General features: G+C 36.6%; 1 protein-coding gene across 1 annotated transcript in view; it reads right to left on the bottom strand.

Moving 5' to 3' along the window:
* The window catches only part of sik3.L (SIK family kinase 3 L homeolog), an 87,022-nt gene that overhangs the window by 49,631 nt on the left and 15,342 nt on the right, over nucleotides 1–22,049 (bottom strand). The window contains exons 2-3 of the mRNA XM_018225888.2: nucleotides 4,588–4,704; nucleotides 2,456–2,519 (exon numbers count right to left, since the gene is read on the bottom strand). Of these exons, the coding sequence (XP_018081377.1) occupies nucleotides 2,456–2,519; nucleotides 4,588–4,704 (181 nt within the window). The remainder of the gene's footprint in view (nucleotides 1–2,455; nucleotides 2,520–4,587; nucleotides 4,705–22,049) is intronic.

The following is a 22,049-nucleotide window of genomic DNA, read 5'->3' as shown; positions in this document are numbered from 1 at the left end:
GAGTTATGCTCTTTGATTCATAGATAATTATTTATGATTAGAAACAAACTGATATCTATCCATGTTTGAACACAAGACTTCCTACAATTCAACAATAATTCTATTAAAAGACCTAAACGGCCACAGAGGAACCCTAACCTTATACAGGTAAAAATAGTAGAGACACAACCATATACAACTACTGCTCTGGCTGCCTATGGGTAACAGATATAGAATCATAAATCACATTTATGAGATAGCTAGAATTAGGAAAATAGCTGCATATACTTTATGTAGAGTGTCCTAATATACAGGAACTCATAATGCATATGTTGTACTGAGACTATTATACTGATTTTGTAACCATAAATGTTTTAGTTTAAAAATGCAAAATAAAAACTTTTTTTTAAAAAAAAAAAAAAAGAGCGACGGCTGAAGGTAATGGGGTGGGGGGGTGCCATTGGTTAGTCACTAGTGAGCCAAAACTCTAGCCGCCTTCTGCCCCATTCCTGTTTGCCGTTTCCATAAAAACTACAGCTAAGGTATATGACTGGGGCAGTACTACAACACCTATTTTCTTCAATCTCCTAGGTTAGTGACCCCCAACATGTTGCTCCCCAATTTTTGAAATCCTGGCTTAGGGGCTAGTTTTGGTTCAATAATACCAGATAAACAGCCAAACAGAGCCTCATGTAGGCTGCCAGTCTACAAAGGGGCTACCAAGTCAATCTCAGCCCATAATTGGCACCCTCGGTAACTGTTTTCATGCTTGTGTTGTGGTTCTTTTTTACATTTGAATGTGGCTTACAGGTAAAAAAAAAAGTTTGGGGACCCGTCATAGGTAGTCCATGCCGTGCTTTGGGGTGGCACAAGCACAGTTGTATAAGGCAGCTGTCCCCAACTTTTTTTTGCCCCACAGACTGGTGTAAAGCCAGAATTATTTGCAAGGACCCGGGGGGGGGCCTTCAACTGTGCACTCTGCGCCAGCTAAAAATTTTGTGCGTGCTGCGTGAAATTCAGGCGCGCCAGCATAAAATTCGCTACTTCCGCGTCAAATTCAGACTCTGCTCATCGGTCCAGTTCAGGTATGTCCGCGGCCCACTGCCAAGGGTTGGGAACCCCTGGTGTAAGGAACACATTTATCAAAATTCATTTTTCCCTCAATTGTATACATGTTTAAAAAAGGTTTTGATTGTTACACTTCTGAAAAAAAAAAGGCGGGGGGTAACATTTTTCAACTTATTTTACTAGCTGGGAAATTGAGTCTGGCACAAAATCACAGAAAAAAAAAATTATCTAAGCAAGTGGTTTTACATTGTCAATTTGTTTTTTTCCAAACAAATGAATGAATATTAGACAATGGCATATTTTTACTAAATTTTGCATGAATCATGACAAAAATGTGTTCACAAATATATAACCTCTTGTTTAGACTTGCTGTATTACTTTTTTTGCTTATTGTTAAACCACAATTTGCCAAGATTATACAGATGTGGGTATAGTAATGGATAAACTTGTGGGGGGGGGATGAGTGGCATACTGTAATCAGTTCCTACTGATTGCAGTGGGCTTTGCAAAATGGTGCATAAAGTATATACATTTCAGTTTATATCACTTGCTTACAATATTATTAACAAAAAGGAAGTGGCATACATAAAGGCAAAGGAAAACTCAGTGGCAGCTTTATAAATATGTGGTTAATTCTTTGCAATGTTTGACGGTTTGTTGTGGGTACCATTAAGAACACACGAATAGGCCCCATAGTATAGTATCCTTAAAGGTCTATTATTATAAGTTTTAATGAACAAAACCTTGTCTTGGTAGAATAATAAAAATATCTTGAGTAATTATTAGATTTCAGATGTCTCAGACATGTAACAATTATTTTCTGACTTAAAATCATGCTGGTGGGAGGGGGGTATAGGGCCCAGGACCCTACTCTGTTTGCTGAATTACAGTGGTAGAAGAAAGGACCAGAGTGTCAGCAAAATACTTTTTTTTTTTTAAAAGAGTATTTCTATTCCCCAAGTAAAAACACTGCAGCAACAAGAGAAGATGAGACATCTCCCCCATCTCAAAAAATCCTCTGTTTACAAAGGACACTACTCAGTGGTACCTCATTCATCATGTCTAAACAAAAAGGAAAAAAAAAAAAAAAAAGAAAGCTGCTTTCACATTCCAACTTTAAGAAATCAATATATCCAAGACCTCTAAACAAAGCATATTAGACAGATTTGTAACAGAAATGTAAAAACAACAACAAACTAAACGTTTTGGATAAATATTCAGTATATTTAAGAACACACTCACTTCTGTTTTGCTTTAACTGACAGAGCAGGAAACCATACATTAAACAAACTAAATCAGCCCAAATCTCTCCCTCCATAAAGAAAGCTTTGTATTATATGCTTTTAAATGACTGATGGAAAGAGTAACTTTTGGGAAATTATTTTTCGACACAAAGTGCGACACTCACCAAATATCTCGCCTCCACTTGCATACTCAGTAACCAAGTAGATCATTCGTTCTGTCTCCATTACCTGTGGGGAAATGGTGTGACAAAGCATGTATTATGGAGAAGAGCACAGGGAACTATTTGTCAGTCTAGAGCAGGGGTGTCCAAACTGCGGCCCGAGGGCCACATGCGGCCCAGGATGGATATGAATGCGGCCCAGCTTGAAACTCTCAGTTCCAGAGGAAAAGTCATAATAATAATATAATAATAAGTCTATTTAATATCCAGATACCCCATATTCCAGTGTATAGCTCCATCTTGTTATCCAACTGGCATTGCAGTTCTTTTCTGTGTATTTTCTTTACTTTTACAAATCAAAAGTGTTTGTGTATTTCATGTGTGGCCCCCGGACAATTTTTCTTTTTCCAATGCGGCCCAGGGAAGTCAAAAGATTGGACACCCCTGGTCTAGAGAGATCATTAGATATTTTATATAGATAGATAGATGGATAGATATAGATATAGATAGAGATCCCACTCCGTGTGTGTATATGTATATATATGTATATATATATATATACATACACACACGGAGTGGGACCCATACTATACCTAAAAGACCTATCCATGCACTGTATGTGTGTGTATATGTATCTGTATCTGTGTGTGTGTATATGTATATATATGTATATATATATATATATATATATATATATATATATATATATATATATATATATATATATATATATATATATATATATATATATATATATATATATAATATATATATTATATATATATACACATACATATACACACACACACACACACACATACACGGAGTGGGACCCATACTATACCTAAAAAGACCTATCCATGCACTGTATAAAAATATATATCCACATACTTATTTATCACTGTAACCTTGGATACTTTGGTTGTCTTAAGGTGGTCATACACATACAGGGAGATCCACTCGTTTGGCGTTTTGGTCGCCAAACATACTGATCTCTCCCCTGTATGCCCACATTGAGGTAGGCGATATCGGGCTGATCGGATCGTTGGTCCCTAGAATGGAGGCAATATGGGTGGTCGAATCACGGGACCACATCAACGCACAGATGCGGACGTGATTCGATGAAATTTTTTTACCCTGCCCGATCAGCATAGATATAGATGGGGGACGCCCGTCGGATGACCCCACACACGGGCTAATAAGCTGCTGACTGTCTGTCTGCAGCTTTTATCGGCCCGTGCATGGGGGCCTTAAGAAGTCATCCAAGCCACCAAGCATTAAAAAATTCTGCCATCAAATCATCACCTGGACAGCTTCACTGCCGTCACTGAGTAAAGACTGCGAACATCATTAAAGGGGTCGGTCATCTTTAGGTTAACTTTTAGTATGTTAAATAATTTCTAATTGTTTCCAATTTTTTATTTTGTAGTTTTTTTTATTTGACTTCCTCTTCTGCCTCTTTCCAGCCTTCAAATAGGGGTCACTGACCCCGGCAGTCAAAAACTATTGCTCGTTGAGGCTACAATTTTTGTTATTGTTGCGTATTACTGACTTATCTTTCAATGCCCATATTCCCATCTGTCATTCAACCCACTGCCTGGTCACTAGTGTAAACAAAACCACAGCAACCTGACAGCTGCTAAGTAACTGAAAACCATAAAAATGAAGACCAATTGCTAATTTCCTGAGAATATCAATGTCTACATCATAATAAAAGTTAATTTAAAATTGTACTACCCCTTTAATTATTAAAATAATTATTCTGGCTGACATAAAATGTTTGCACATGGGGCTTTATGATCAGCACTAGTTTATTTTATAGCACAAGTAGGGTAACAATGAGGACCACAACTTACCTGCTACTACTATACATGTTTTTATGCATTTTCCAAACTTCTCTATAAAAAAGTGGTAACAGGTAGATAGGAGCTGCTCCTCTAATCAGGCAAAAACAGCAGTGGCTAGAATTTCCCATGTGCAATAGTTTTTAAAAAGGCAAATTAATAGTCCCTTCAATAAATAATGAAAGCTAAGTGCAAATTACCTCAATTTCCAAATCAATAGAGAAAAAATAAGGAATAAAAACTAAAAAGCAAGGCTAAAATGCAGATTAATGCAAAGATAGTATGATATACCTGGTAAAGGCGGATAATATGGGGATGACACAGCATCTTCATAATCTGGACCTCCCGGAAAATTTTCTTTAGGTTCTCATCATCCAGCTTAGTTTTGTCGATGATCTTTATTGCAACCTGATTGTAAAAACACAGCGAGAAAAAGGCATTAGAAAAAGCGAGTATATGTGGTTTAGAAAATACAGTTTTCATCCATGCTGACTTGTTACAGGCTAATTTAAAGGGGTTGTTCACCTTCCAAACACTTTTTTCAATTCAGTTGTTTTTAGATTGTTCCCTGGAAATAAAGACTTTTTCCAATTACTTTCCATTATTTATTTTTTACTGTTTTTCCAAAATCTAAGTTTAAAGTTGAATGTCCCTGTCTCTGGTGTTTGAGTCTGGCAGCTCAGTAATTCAGGTGCAGACTCTAAACTGTTAGAATTTTGCAACATTTAGTTGATACATTTCTCAGCAGCATCTCTGGAGTATTAGCAACTATTGTATCAATTCTAACAGCTGCCTGTAATGAAACTCAGAGATTCTGCTCAGCAGGGACAAAGATAAGAAATGTATCAACTAAATGTATCCATTTCGAACAGTTAATAGGATCGGCGACCCCCCCTCCCAGAGCTGCTTTGGAAGGTGAAAAATGAAACTTTACACTTCAATATTAGAAAAACGGTCACACATAGAAAATAGAAAGTTATTGGAAAAAGTCATTATTTCTGGTGATCTATCTGAAAACAACTAGTTGTTTTGAAGGTGAACCACCCCTTTAAATCACTTTAGGATTTACAGTATTCTGTGCTTCGTAGGTGCCTCGTAATCTTTATAGGTGCCTCATAAAAACATATTTACTGAAAGGTGATGCTTTCACTATAAACCTTAAAGCAACAGCAAGGGATCAATCATATGGGACCTGTTATCCAGAATGCTCGGGACCTGGGTTTTTCCGGATAACGGATCTTTCCGTAATTTTGGTCTTCATGCCTTAAGTCTACTAGAAATTCATTTAAACATTAAATAAACCCAGTAGACTGGTTTTGCTCCCAATAAGGATTAATTATATCTCAGTTGGGATCAAATTCAAGCTACTGTTTTATTATTACAGAGAAAAAGAAAATCATTTTTAAAAATTTGGATTATTTGGATAAAATGGAGTCTATGGGAGGCAGCCATTCCGTAATTCGGAGCTTTCTGGATATTGGGTTTCCGGATAAGGGATCCTATACCTGTATCTCTAAATGCTACCTGCTTCTGGAAGCCAAAATTGTCTTTAAACTACTGCTTTATAAAATATTTCACACTAATCTCTGAAATTGGGGTGAGTCCAACCAATGTACAGTTATTTAAAGAGGCTACATTTTAACAAAGAAGAGCTAAAGTTTAACAAAAAAGTTGGCATGAAAGGCTTCTTCTGTAGCCAAAGGACACAGCACTTCAAGCTTGTTGCATACAGGTTGGTTTCTCTTGTGGCACACATATATAGGTATGGGATCCATATCAGAAACTCCTTATCCAGAAAGCTCCGAATTACAGACAAGTTGTTTCTCATAGACTACATTTGATCCAAATAATTCAAATTTTTAAAAACAATTTACTTTTTCTCTGTAATCACGATAAAGTAAAACAGAGTAAGATCTGTTATCCGGAAACCCCCTGTCTGGATAAGTGATCCCGTGTGTGTGTGTATATATATATATACACCAATATTTCACAGACCAGCACTCCCTTTGATATAAGACAAACAATCTTTTATTGCATCTTTCTCCGTGTGTGTGTGTGTGTGTGTGTGTGTGTGTGTGTGTGTGTGTGTGTGTGTGTGTGTGTGTGTGTGTGTGTGTGTGTGTGTGTGTGTGTGTGTGTGTGTGTGTGTGTGTGTGTGTGTGTGTGTGTGTGTGTGTGTGTGTGTGTGTGTGTGTGTGTGTGTGTGTGTGTGTGTGTGTGTGTGTGTGTGTGTGTGTATACACCAATATTTCACAGACCAGCACTCCCTTTGATATAAGACAAACAATCTTTTATTGCATCTTTCTCCAACGTTTCGGTCCCTTTTGGGACCTTTTTCAAGTATCATCCTTGAAACGTTGGAGAAAGATGCAATAAAAGATTGTTTGTCTTATATCAAAGGGAGTGCTGGTCTGTGAAATATTGATAGATATATATATATATATATATATATCTCAAAATAAAGCTGGATGGGACACTGGCCTCAACCCAACTAAGCACCTGTGGGACGAAATGGAATATAGACTGCATTATCATTACTTCAATAGTGGTCTATAGAAAACACAGTTCTTCAAGCACATGCAGAGGTGACTTGAAGACAGCCTCTCAAAAACGCTGACACTTTTTATTCATTACCATACAACAGATATTTGTTGAGACTAAACTGCTTGCATAACCTGGCATTCTTGGGGTTTTTTTTCACATTAAGTCCTGGAGACCACTCTACAACATACAAATTAATTTAAAAAGAATTATGCACCATTACATGGGACTGAGACATACCGTATATAGTATGAGAGCCATTTTGGTTCCTGTCCCACAGTTTAATACTTTCTGTTTTAACAAATCATTACTGGATTAGCTAACAGAGCCAGTGGTAAACCAAAGTTCCACAGAAATCTCACTTTTTCTTTTTTGTACTATCATTTTTGTGAGTTTTTTTTTTAATAAAAAAAAAAGGAAAAAATATACAACAAATGACACAGATTAGCTCCTTCTTAAAATTAAATAAAGAGATGCTCACATGCTCACTGTGGTCTGGAGAGCTATTAAAGGAGAAGGAAAGCTACGGAGGCATTTTATTGCTAATAGATTAGCTGCAATAGTGCAACCTAGAATGTTATATTTGTTCTGTGGAATGTTTTACCATACCTGAGTAAAAAGCTCCAGAAACTCTCTGTTTGTTTAGAATAGGAGCTGCAGTATTAATGTGGTGTGACATCACTTCCTGCCTGAGTCTCTCCCTGCTCTGGGCTCAGATTACAGTAGAGAAGGGAGGGGGTGGGGGGAGAGGAGCAAACTGAGCATGCTCTTGCCCAGGGCAATGAGGTTTAAGATGAAGGCAGGAAGTCTGATACAGAAGCCCATGTGTACACAATAGAAGGAAAGAAATGCAGTGTTTCTTTTGACAGGGGACTCAGAGCAACATTACTTTGGGGGTTTATTGGTATATTTAGATGGACCTTTCTGATAAGGCTTACTTAGTTTTAACCTTTCCTTCTCCTTTAAAGGAAACTATACCCCCCCAAACAATGTAGGTCTCTATAAAAAGATATTGCATAAACAGCTCATAAGTAAAATCCTGCTTCATGTAAATAAACCATTTTCATAATAATATACTTTTCTAGTAGTATGTGCCATTGGGTAATCATAAATAGAAAATTGCCATTTTAAAAAATAAGGGCCGCCCCCTGGGATCGTAGGATTCACTGTACTCAAACATACCAACAAACCATACATGTTAGGTCACATTAGCCAATTAACAGACAGAGTTGTGTCTTTTGCTTCCACACTTCTTCCTGTTACAGTTAGAGTTGAAGTATTTCTGGTCAGGTGATCTCTGAGACAGCACAGAGACCATCACAAATTGGTGGCTCAAGGCAAGAAATCTAAAAGGGCAATATTTACTTAAACATATATTCCAGTTTGGTAAGATTCTTTAATATGCCACTTAATATGATATGAACTATCTGTTGCTTAAGTGTTCATTTTGGGGGTATAGTTTTCCTTTAAGAAGCTGAGCCAATTTTTACTTCATTTGTGTGATGAAAAGTGAAAGTCACATGATTTTAAGGATTAGGATTCTGTTCTGCCAGGCACTTTTAAGATTCAGCTGAATCTGACTCCTGCTGAAAAAGGCAGAACCCCAAACCGAATCCTGGATTTAGTGCATCTCTAATTCATTATTATATTCATCAACTTTCATTCTGTTTAACATGTGCTAGTGTTGTCAATAGCATATGCTGTATACTAAAGAAATTATTTATTTCTTTTTTAATTACGTCATTATTTGCGCCAAAAAGATACATTACTGAATAGCATGAAGCACACCATTAAAATCATGAAAAGCTTTGCATATGGCCTACACACATTCTTTGACTCACCCCAGTAATCAATAGCATACACTAATCATCAGATTTCCATAAACAAAGAATTTACACTCTTCTCCTCCCGGAACCACATCCATTTCCACACAAGCTTGTATCAAAAAGAACATTTATAAATGCCCTGATAGCTTTTTAAAAATGTTGTAAAATTGAGGTTTCACTGTATTCATAAATTGTGGGTTACCAATAAAAGATAAGAAGGGCACCAGGCTCTAATTGCAGCATATTATAACGGGTTATCTTTTATCTCAAGTGAAAATTGTCTCTCATAAGAATGCAAAAGGAAAGCCAAAAAAATAGTTGGTATGCAAAAGTCCCTATTATCAACCCAATCTGCTGAACATTACATGCCAGGTTGTATGTCTGCATATCTGGAAGATTCATCCCTTCTTGAGACCTTGGATGTTGGGAGTTTATTTATACAGATCCAAGACCTGCCCAAATGAAGTGCTTTATTTACCTTGTCAGATCCTTGCTGGTCGAAAACAGTAGAAGCATTTGCAGAGGGTAGAGCAGACGAGGACCATATTATCTTGATTAGGTAGCTTTTTTCTAAGTAGTTTTGACCATACCCTAAGTTTTGGGATCAATTTGTTTAGTAAGAGAGTGCTATTTAGACTATATAGTTAATGACTTTGTGAAGGAATCTGCATTCTCATAAACTGTACGGCCTTTGTGGCCCACTTCAACGGAACAGGACATTGCCACGTATCTTTCAGATGAGGACTAAGGGGCAAAGCTATTGCCTTGGTCTGATTCACTTGAAACCATTCCACCCTACCAAATTAACCTGGGAGATTTGTGATCTCTGTACTTGAGCAGTATAATTAGAAACCTAAGTAAATCTCAAAGGGCTTTTTGTCTGCAGTACCACATTCACTTAAGGAGGACAATGTCATGTGGGTTCTTGTGACAGAGAAGCAAAACTAATTTGTAGGCAGTTATCTTCCCCATGATCAACATAAACAAAATATTACGGTCTGCTGGCCTTTTTGTACATGGGAAAATATGTGAATAATTTACTGTATCCTTCAACACCTTGCCTTTCTGATAAGTGAATATCTGTACCCAATGTTCATGGAGTATTCAACACACACCCCTCTTCTCACACCTCCTGGCTTCATGTTTACAAAGCAGATGAATTGAGTGCTTGTCTTGGAAGGGGGGCGGTCTCTCCACGTATCAGGAGAGGGGGAACACTGGCGTCTGCTCCTACTTCCCCCCCACCTATATACGGCCGTGCAAAGTCTACTTAATTCCTGCAAGCAGCAAATAAACTTCACTTGGAATTTCGTAACAGTTGCATTCAAAGTAATTTGCACACTCATCTACCTTGTCACACTTGCAAAAGCTTTTCTGGAATGGGATGACCCCATTCCCAGTTTGCGCGAATATTAATTCCATGATGCACAAAATGTGATATGCAACAATAAAGGAAAAGGTCAAATCTTTTTCAGACCGGCTGGATGGGGGGGGGGGGGTTCCATGACCAAGGAACCCTTTCAACTCTTTTTGGCTGAATAATAAAGATTTATCCAGATGACATTCCAAGGCAAATAAGTAAGGATACTTAGGTTGTTTTGTTGACAATCTGGAATAGAATCACACATTTGCTTGAAGGCTTGATTTATTTTAATTCCTGCAAAGAAGATGCTAATGTGACATTAGCTTTTGGCAGTTTTATTTGGCTTACATGAAAAGAATTGGCATCAAATTATGTATTTTAAAGGTGCCACTTTTTTTTTTTAAACTCAGGCTCAATATTCTCCTCAGGAGTATAAAGTAGTATGTTAAAGGGGTTGTTCACCTTTGCGTTAATTTTTAGTATGATGTAGAGAGTGATATTCTGAGACAATTTGCAATTGGTTTTCCTTTTTTATTATTTGTGGTTTTTGAGTTATTTAGCTTTTTATTCAGCAGCTCTCCAGTTTGCAATTCAGCATCTGGTTGCTGGGGTTCAAATTACCCTAGCAACCATGTATCTTTTTGAATAAGAGACAGGAATATAAATATGAGGGCTTGAATTGAAAGATCAATAATAAAAAGTAACAATAAGAAATTTGTAGTCTTACAGAGCATTTGTTTTTAGATGGGGTCAGTGTAATCCCCCCCCCCCATTTGAAAGCTAGAAAGAGTCAGAAGAAGAAGCCAAATAATTAAAAAACTATAAATTAAACAAATAACTAAGACCAATTGAAAAGTTGCTTCAGATAAAAAATTATGCGTATTGTATATATGGGACAACTGTTTCAGGCAACCGTTGCATGTGGGTCTGAAGTACCAGTTTTCCATAATCTATAATGACATGCAATTTTACTTTATTCCTGGGGATTTTTTTCTCAGGGAACAAAAATGTGACTAAATATTATCATGTGAGCAATTGCCCTTAAATGGAATAGTTCATTCAGCTGTTTGCATGCTGTGGTGAATGAGTACAGTCATATTAAAATTTAAAAAAAAAAAAAAATATCTGAAACATGATGTATGCAGAAGTATTCAGCACTTTTTCAATAAAAGTGGATGTATACCCATTTGTTAAACATACATTTAAAAAGTAGGACTTTTACTGAATATACTTTTTGCCCACTGTAATCTTAGCATCATTGCAATAGGTTTTCTTTGTATTATCTTTCTATGCAGGCCCTCCACTACTATTGATGTTTTTCTCTCGTTCAAACCACTGCCTGGTTGCTAGGGTAAACTAGCAACCAGATAACTGCTGAAATACAATAGTTCCACTGGAGACAACTTTGGATGACTTCAGAAAAACAAAGGACCACATATTTTACCACCACCAATTCAATTTAACACCGGTAGGAAAGCATTTGGAGGAGATTAGTTGCCCTTGTGTGTCGTGCCCTTAAAGGGGTTGATCACCTTTAAATAAGCTTTTAATATGATGCAGAGAGTGATATTCTGAGACAATTTGTAATTGATTTTCATTTTTTATTATTTAAGGTTTTTGAGTTATTTAGCTTTTTATTCAGCAGTTCTTAAATTTGCATTTTAAGCAATCTGGTAACTACTGTCCAAATTACCCAAGCAACCATGCATTGATTTGAATAAGAGACTGGAATATGAATAGGAGATTGTCTGAATAGAAAGCTCGGTAATAAAAAGTAGCAATAACAATACATTTGTAGCCTTACAGAGCATTTGCTTTAGAGAAAGGGTCAGCGACACCCATTTTAAAGCTGCAAAGAGTCAGAAGAAAAAGGCAAATAACTATAAAAAATAAATAATGAAAACCAACTGAAAAGTATCTTAGAATTGACTGTTCTGTAACATACTAAAAGTTAACTTTAAGGTGAACCACACCTTTAAAAGGGGTGGTTCACCTTCCAAACACTTTTTCAGTTCAGGTGTTTTCAGATTGTTCCCCAGAAATAAAGACTTTTTTCAATTACCCCGTCAATGCCCCCGTCTCTGGTGTTACAGTCTGGCAGCTCAGTAATTCAGGTGAAGACTCTTAACTGTTTCAATTTTGCAACATTTAGTTGATACATTTCTCAGCAGCATTTGTAGTATTAGCAACTATTGTATCAATTCTAACAGCTGCATGTAATGAAACACTGGGATTCTGCTCAGCAGGGACAAAGATAAGAAATGTATCAACTAAATGTATCAATTTAGAACAGTTTACAAGGTCGGTGACCCCCCACCCCCTCCCAGAGCTGCTTTAGAAGGTGAAAATCTCCCACAGACTTAATTTTATCCAAATAATCCTATTTTTAAATTTCTCTCTGTGACAATAAAATGTACTTTATACTTGATCCAAACTAAGATATAATTAATCCTTATTGAATGCAAAGCCAGCCAATTTGGTTTATTTAATGTTTACATGATTTTAGTAGACTTAAGGTATGAAGATCCAAATTACGGAAAAATCTATTATCTGGAAAATTCTGGATAACAGGTCACCTATACCAAGAACAGGATATTGAAAACTTGCAAAAAGCAGCTAAACACAAAATAAGGGAAGCATGAGTGACCAAGTCAAATAGTGTATGGCTAAAAAGTATTGATTGGCCAGGAAACACGACAAGAATTAAAAAAATTTATGAATATGGTTAAAAAAATGAGAAACAAAATGAGCACAAAGTAGTAAACATTATTATTATTATCATGCACTTACATTGGAAAAAAAAAAAAGACTGGGAATGTAACATTTTATTTTTAATTGCTTTATCTATCTTTTCTGGCCCTCTCCTATTGATATTCCATCCTGACTTGAAAACTGCTGCCTAGCTGCTAATTAATCCATAACAGCCTGATAGCAGTTCAAAGAACAACAAATTTAAAATATTTTAGAACCACTACATTTTAAGGGGAAATACCCATTTAAAGGGAGAGTTTAATTTTTGTGCAGGTATAGGACCTGTTATCCAGAATGCTCGGGATCTGGGGTTTTCTGGTAACAGATCTTTCCGTAATTTGGATCTTCATATCTGAAGTCTACTTAAAAATCATGTAAAAGTTTAATAAACCAATAGGCTGCTTTTGCTTCCAATAAGGTAATGTTTTATTATTACAGAGAAAAAGGAAATCATTTTAAAAAATTTTGATTATTTGGATAAAATGGAGTCTATGGGAGACGGCCTTGCCGTAATTCAGAGCTTTCTGGATAATGAGTTTCCGGATATCGGATCCCATACCAGTACAATGTATCAGTTGGAGGAGGGGTAAGGACTAGGAGATATTTTATGATTTGGGGATAATGTGACAGTACATATTAATTCTTAATACAGTAACAATTTCCAAGAGAGATGAAACATACAGAGTTCATTACAGAGAACCCTAACTGTATGAGTGTATTCACACAACACATAATGCAGATGTACTTGTGTGTTTCACAAAATATTTTGGTTAGAGCCAACCAAGAGGGAAAGAATTATCTTCGAAAATTGTAAGTCCAAGCTCATGCATTTAAATTCAAGTTGTAGGTTAAGTTAATGTCACAAACAGCTAGTAAAACAGTCTAATACACAAGAGCCATGAATAGCCTGTAAATTATATCCTTATAAACGGTGCTTAGTGATGTCAATGGTTATAATTGGAGCTTAGTGATGTAATTTCTGTCACGACTCAAAGAAACGTATGTAATATAAACTGTTTTGTGAATAAACTATTATTGAAAATTACCACTTTCGTTGGTGTCTGCTTGGAGGAGGTAAGTTCATTACTACCTCCTCTGAATTACCCATTGGGTTTTTAAGTGCTTTTAGCTATTTTTTATCCTTTTGGCGCCTCTGTTTTGTCTTACTACTATATCGAGTCCACCCCGAGTGGAGGGGTATCATCCCCTTTTTCTTCTTCTACAGAGAGTGACGTTTTATTCCTGAGTGGGGTCAGGATAATCTCCCCACCTGCCTATACAGTGGTTGCCTATCGGTAACCCTGGTTTGTATGTATTAACTTGTTTACTCTACCATTACTCCCTGTAAAAACATATTACACTATTGGGGCTCTTGGTGTTCCTTTTTGTCTCCATTATAATAAATATGGTACCCCCTGTTGCAAAATATGAGGACATTAAAAATCACCACTTCTTGCTGCCTCCTTTCCCAGGCTGTAGGATAGGAACAAATCAGCAGCTAGGCTGACCCAATAGGGAACTGAAGCCTGTCTTTGCTTGTGTGACTGCAGGGCTTATGATTGGCTATCTCCCTACTACTGTGCTTCTGGCAGGGACTTTTAGGACACACCCGCCCCTAATTTAAAACACTGACAGGGACCATAGGGAGCTACAATAAAGGGGCCCTTTTTAAGGATAATATAAATTTTTAGCCGAAAGTGAAACCAGCAACATATATTATTCATTACTGACTACAATATTAGGGGGGTTTCACTTGTCATAGATGTCTCCTTTAAGATAATTGAAAACTATACAGTTGATTAATCACTCATTATTTCAAGAAAAGTAGAAGTATTATAATGTTAAAACCATCAAGTTAATAAATACAGAGCAACCTTTATTTTGCATCCCCTAATTTTACATTTTCCAACAATTTTTAATTTTATTTTTTTTTTCTGGTCCCATATCACAGAATACTTTTCCCTGATTTTACAACATTTTATTCTGGCCCTCAGAAAAATGTAAAATGGGGGCTTTACTGTATATAATAAATACATGTTCTGGTTCTTTACACTCTGCAGGCAACTACAGGACGAACGCATCTGTCTTTCCAGTGTGTACCAGTCTGCAATTACAAGTTCCTACAGTTCTGGCTATACTCCAAGCCCCATGACATCAGACCACACCCCCACATCTTCTTATCACTGATGATCACACAGTTGGAAATCATTAAATTATTTTATATGTGATCTGGTCACATATATCAATGGACAAATGCCAATAAATTTTAATTACAGTGAGCTGTACTACACATATGTTAAACCACAGGCACCAGGCCAGTCCAAACAAAGCACATTACATTAGAGATGTGCAGAAGAGTCAGGACCTTCACAGTTTATATGAAATAGGAAAAAGCAATACAAAACAGGGAACAGAATTGTAACAAGATACAGACTGAAGGGTTATGGGCACTATGGATAAACAAGAGTTCCTGTCCAAATTTGTGTGGATTAGTACGTCTTGAAAAATCCTTCTAAGATTTGGTGCAGTTAACCCTTCACAGACCCATTCTGTTTCCAGTCATTTTCAGAGCTGAAGTTAAAGCTCTTAACCTTGACCATTTGACCATGGTTGTAAGCTCAAAGAAGACCTTAAATAGTTCAAAGTTTTTAGCAAATTATGTTAACATGGATGTATACATGATATTTTACAGTAGGCAACTGCACAGAAATCAATTTGGATAAAATAGAGTCTATGGGAGACCATCATCCCATATCTCTGAACTTTCGGGATAACAGATTGTGTGTGTGTGTGTATGTATATATCTATATACATCTATATCTATATGTATATATATATATATATATGTATATATATATATATATATGTATATATATATATATATGTATATATATATATATATATATATATATATATATATATATATATATATATACATATGTCTATATCTATCTATCTATTTCTCTATCTATCTCTTTCTATATCTCTATCTATTTCTCTATCTATCTCTTTCTATATCTCTATCTCTTTCTATATCTCTATCTATATCTAGCTCTATCTATCTCTATATATGGATCTATCTATATCTCTGTCTCTATCACTATCTATCTATCTATAGCTCTATCTATCTCTATATGGCTCTCTCTCTCTCTAGCTCTATCTGTCTATCTCTATCTCTGTCTCTGTCTCTGTCTATCTCTATCTCTGTCTATCTCTATCTCTGTCTATCTATATCTATATCTCTGTCTATCTATATCTATATCTCTGTCTATCTATATCTATATCTCTGTCTATCTATATCAATATCTCTGTCTATCTATATCTATATATCTATCTATCTATATCTATATCTCTATCTCCCTATAGCTCTATCTCTATCTCCCTATAGCTCTATCTCTATCTCCCTATAGCTCTATCTATCTCCCTATAGATCTATCTCCCTATAGCTCTATCTCCCTATTGCTCTATCTATCTCTATATCTATCTATCTCTATATCTATCTATCTCTATATCTATCTATCTATCTATCTATCTATCTATCTATTGTTCTGTATTCTCCTGACGAAGATCAATGTGGGGAATCGAAACGTTGAGTCTCCAATAAAGTATCACATCTGATTCATTAAGAATTCTATTGCTTCATTATACATTTTACAAAGGGACTTGGTTTTACCTGCAACTTAACTTGCTGCTTTCAAAGTAAACCTCCATACTTGGCTGCCCTTTTATTAGACACCAGTGGGATCACCTGACTATAGCTGGGAAGGGTGGGAGCTTTCATGTATAATGAAGCAATAGAATTCTTAATGAATCAGATGAAATTGAGCATAGGACTGGCCAGATATGGGATGACTTTGACGTAGTTGGCCAGCTTAAATATATTGCAATATATGGACAAACAATCCCTGTTTTGTTTAAAGGGTAAGGCATTTTTTAGTAGCAGTATGCACAAAATGTCGCTGTCTTAAATATATTGATAATGGGTTGAGTGCAGAGGACTCTTGTATTTGACTATATGTATTTTGTGGTCACAGCCTCATTGCACCCCCGCCTAATGGTTTTAAAAAATAGTGGTGAGCACAACTTTCCCTTGTTTGTTATAGATTATACAGGAGCAGTGACCAGCTCCATGTTGTAGCTCGCACCCTTCCCAGCTATAGTCAGGTGATCCCACTGGTGTCTAATAAAAGGGCAGCCAAGTTTGGGAGTTTTACTTTGAAAGCAGCTAGTGAGTTGCAGGTAAAACTTAGTCCCTTTGTAAAATGTATAATGAAGCAATAGAATTCTTAATGAATCAGATAAAATTGAGCGTAGGACTGGCCAGATATGGGATGACTTTGACGTAGTTGGCCAGCTTAAATATATTGCAATATATGGACAAACAATCCCTGTTTTGTTTAAAGGGTAAGGCATTTTTTAGTAGCAGTATGCACAAAATGTCGCTGTCTTAAATATATTGATAATGGGTTGAGTGCAGAGGACTCTTGTATTTGACTATATATCTATATATATATATATATATAGATATATAGATATATATATATAGATATATATATATAGATAGATATATATAGAGATATATATATATATAGATAGATATATATAGAGATAGATATATATATATATATATATATATATATATATATATATATATATATATATATATATATATATATATATATATATATATATATATATATATATATATATATATATATATATATATATAGATATATAGATATACAGTGGTGTGAAAAACTATTTGCCCCCTTCCTGATTTCTTATTCTTTTGCATGTTTGTCACACTTAAATGTTTCTGCTCATCAAAAACCGTTAACTATTAGTCAAAGATAACATAATTGAACACAAAATGCAGTTTTACGTTATTAAGGGAGAAAAAAAACTCCAAATCTACATGGGCCTGTGTGAAAAAGTGATTGCCCCCCTTATTAAAAAATAACTTAACTGTGGTTTATCACACCTGAGTTCAATTTCAAAGGTTATAAAGCCATTTCTAAAGCTTTGGGACTCCAGCGAACCACAGTGAGAGCCATTATCCACAAATGGCAAAAACATGGAACAGTGGTGAACCTTCCCAGGAGTGGCCGGCCGACCAAAATTACCCCAAGAGCGCAGAGACAACTCATCCGAGAGGCCACAAAAGACCCCAGGACAACATCTAAAGAACTGCAGGCCTCACTTGCCTCAATTAAGGTCAGTGTTCACGACTCCACCATAAGAAAGAGACTGGGCAAAAACGGCCTGCATGGCAGATTTCCAAGGCGCAAAGCACTTTTAAGCAAAAAGAACATTAAGGCTCATCTCAATTTTGCTAAAAAACAATGATTGCCAAGACTTTTGGGAAAATACCTTGTGGACCGACGAGACAAAAGTTGAACTTTTTGGAAGGTGCGCGTCCCGTTACATCTGGCGTAAAAGTAACACAGCATTCAGAAAAAGAACATCATACCAACAGTAAAATATGGTGGTGGTAGTGTGATGGTCTGGGGTTGTTTTGCTGCTTCAGGACCTGGAAGACTTGCTGTGATAGATGGAACCATGAATTCTACTGTCTACCAAAAAATCCTGAAGGAGAATGTCCGGCCATCTGTTCGTCAACCCGAGCTGAAGCGATCTTGGGTGCTGCAGCAGGACAATGACCCAAAACACACCAGCAAATCCACCTCTGAATGGCTGAAGAAAAACAAAATGAAGACTTTGGAGTGGCCTAGTCAAAGTCCTGACCTGAATCCTATTGAGATGTTGTGGCATGACCTTAAAAAGGCGGTTCATGCTAGAAAACCCTCAAATAAAGCTGAATTACAACAATTCTGCAAAGATGAGTGGGCCAAAATTCCTCCAGAGCGCTGTAAAAGACTCGTTGCAAGTTATCGCAAACGCTTGATTGCAGTTATTGCTGCTAAGGGTGGCCCAACCAGTTATTAGGTTCAGGGGGCAATTACTTTTTCACACAGGTTTGGATTTCTTTTCTCCCTAAATAATAAAAACCCTCATTTAAAAACTGCATTTTGTGTTTACTTGTGTTATCTTTGACTAATAGTTAAATGTGTTTGATGATCAGAAACATTTTGTGTGACAAACATGCAAAAGAATAAGAAATCAGGAAGGGGGCAAATAGTTTTTCACACTACTGTATGTATGTGTGTAACTCTTACAGAAATATTACAAAATTGCTCATGCTTTAAACACGGTAAGTGCGCCTTACACCGAACAGTCAAAAACAACAACCCCTAAAATCATATTCCAAAAAAGGGCAATATATGATATAGAAGTGGAAACGTGATCTACAAGCTAATCGCACAGATGAAATACAGCAGCTGAGCAAGGATCAAGGGGTGGTAAGCATGAAAAAGCGCCAGTTGAAGACTGGGGGCAGGGAGTGGGTACAGCAGGTGGTTGAATATCATGGGCAGAGTGTAGAGACAGTAGCTGGTTACAGATCAAGGGCAGTTCAGTATCTCAGTCACTCAAATGAGGAATGCAGTTTCCTGGAAGAGACATTGCATCTGAGCCATATGTTGCCTGGAAACGAAAATACACATTACACTAGCCTACTGACTGACACCATGCATCACAAAAACATACATGTGAAATTTTAGTAGCTAGGCAATCCAGGCTTATAATAAAAACTAATACCTTAGAGTTGGGGGGGTGGTTAAAATGCTCATCATCTGCAGTATGCTTTTAGTATATGCAGATGGTCAAACCAAAGGGCTAAATGGAACAATGAAGCATATGAGAAGAACACCGCTCAAAGATGACCTCTTGGAGCACTCGCACCTAGCAATTCTGACACTTAGGGGCACATTTACTTAGGGTCGAATATCAAGGGTTAATTAACGCTCGATATTCGACCGTCAAAGTAAAATCCTTTGACTTCGAAAAATCGAAGTCGAAGGATTTACCTCATTTCCTATGATCGAAGGAAAATCATTTTAATCTATCGATCGAACGATTTTCCTTCGATCAGAAAATTGTTAGGAAGTCTATGGGGACCTTCCCCATAGGCTAACATTGCACCTCGGTAGGTTTTAGGTGGCGAAGTAGGGGGTCGAAGTTTTTTTTTTTAAAGAGACGGTACTTAGACTATCGAATGGTCGAATAGTCGAACGATTTTTAGTACGATTCGAAGTCGAAGTACCCAAAAAAATACTTTGAGATTCGAAGTATTTTTTATTCTATTCCTTCACTCGAGCTAAGTAAATGTGCCCCTTATAGTAAAGTGCCAAACACTGTACCCTGCAGCACTTAATTTGTGGCTGGGCCATATACAGTATGTTCTAGTTCCCCGAAATGCAGGATCTCCATTTTTTTATGTGAGTCTTATGGATGAATTCCAAGATGAAGATTCAGAGAATGAGCAGCAACAGAATAAGGTTTAAGATGAGAGATTATACAGTAGATGCAATAATATCTTAAGTGTTACAAGAGGGGGCCCTCACATATATTGAGGAATAGGCTCAAATGTTCAAAGGCAGTGAGTGGCCTATTTTTTTTCATGCAATAAGATGAGTCTAAGAGCAACTCAATAAATCTACAAATGGTTATGGTATCATCAAATGTGTGAAAAGAATATTAGGAGGTAACTACCATATTATCACCTAATAAGATATTGCACAAATCATTCAGCACTGTGCATTAGGTTTGATCCAAAGATCACAAACAGTTCAACCATAATAATATAGGATGTGAAAAGTATCAAGGCACAAACAATACTCAGTCATGTCCCATTGTACATTTTGCCATATCCCTTGCCCATGGAGGGTGTCGCTTCCCTTTTAACATTAAGATGAGAGATGGTAGAGGATGCGGATGGTGGAAAAGACAATGGTTGTGAGAAGAACACGTGTAGCTTTAATTAAAAATTATGTATTTCTGAAAAATATACCTTTACTTATTGAGCTAGTAAATCTATTTTGCATCACTTGTGTCTCTAGTTCCGTTGCTTTTCTGGCACACAACAGCAGTGCTATCTTGCTTTATGGCAGGAAGCCTTGATAAACTCTCAGGATCAAAGCCATTGTCCCACAAGGCAAAGCAGATTTAAATAGCTTTTATTTAAAAGCTCATTAACATTTGCTACACTGTTGCTTCGATGTCCCTGTGCCTGGCTTCAATTACTATTAACAGGGACAATTAAAATTGGCAGCTTGATTTGGGATACTTTGAACTTCTAGGCTGTACATGTGAAAAATCTTGAATTTTACTGCAGTGTGTTTGCTATAAGCTCTGCTGTGTTCAGCCATTTTTCTAGTCTATATTGTTGGTGGCAGAAAAGCACCACAAACTCTTGCTGTGGTGAATGGAAACACAGAGGCACGTTGCAATACTTTACAGCCTTTGTCTAATATTGCATGAGGCATTTTCTCTGCCACTGGAAAAACAAAGGAAGAAACGTCAATCTGCTCTGCTCCCCAAGTGTTTATTTTCAGGCAGAAATCCAGGGCAAATTGGATTGTGAGAAATTAGCTTAAATAAAGAAGAAATAAATGTTAACAACACATAAATAAGGTATTTAAAATATAAGTGAAACACCCCATTGAATTAAGGTATTTGCATCAAAATTATTCCATACAGCTGCATTTGGCAGCTCTTTATCTTTCCCATCTCCATGTCCCAATAGGGTTCCAAGCACCTGTTGACGCAGACAATATCTGGAGTTACGTCCATAACTCAAGGGTTCCCACAAAGGGCTGCTTCAACTGGAAAAGCAAATCAATGGATATAAAGGATTGGGAGCACCTGTCAGTGAGTTCCTGAAGTAACACCATTGAGACTTAAAAAATTGTCAGAGCAATTACCACTAATTTAGTTTAAAACACCAGCACAATTGTGAACATTTTGATGCATCGGCCACAACTGTGTTGGCGCAGCGCACCTTTGCCGCTGCTATTTTACTGAAATTATGGTGAATATGCTGCATTCTTACACTAAACACTAAATGACCTTCTTATGTGATGACAATACCCCTTAAAGGGGTGGTTTACCTTTAAGTTAAGTATGCTATAGAATGCCCTATTCCTAGCTAGGTTGTAATTGGTTTTCATTATTTAGGCTATAGTTTTTTTTTTTTGTTTTTTTTTTTTAATTACTTGCCTTCCTCTTCAACACCTTTTCAGCTTAAAAAATGGGAGGGGGGCATTGGCCCCAGCAGCCAAAAATCTGTTGTGAGGCCTCAATTTTATAATTTTTGTCAATTTTAATTTCTTATCTTTCTGTTCAGTCGCTCTCCTATGCTATGCATTGTGGGT

This window comes from Xenopus laevis, chromosome 7L, assembly GCF_017654675.1.
Source record: "Xenopus laevis strain J_2021 chromosome 7L, Xenopus_laevis_v10.1, whole genome shotgun sequence".
Classification (NCBI taxonomy): domain Eukaryota; kingdom Metazoa; phylum Chordata; class Amphibia; order Anura; family Pipidae; genus Xenopus; species Xenopus laevis.
Note: the sequence above shows the minus strand (reverse complement) of the source record. Positions and strands in the feature narration are given on the sequence as shown.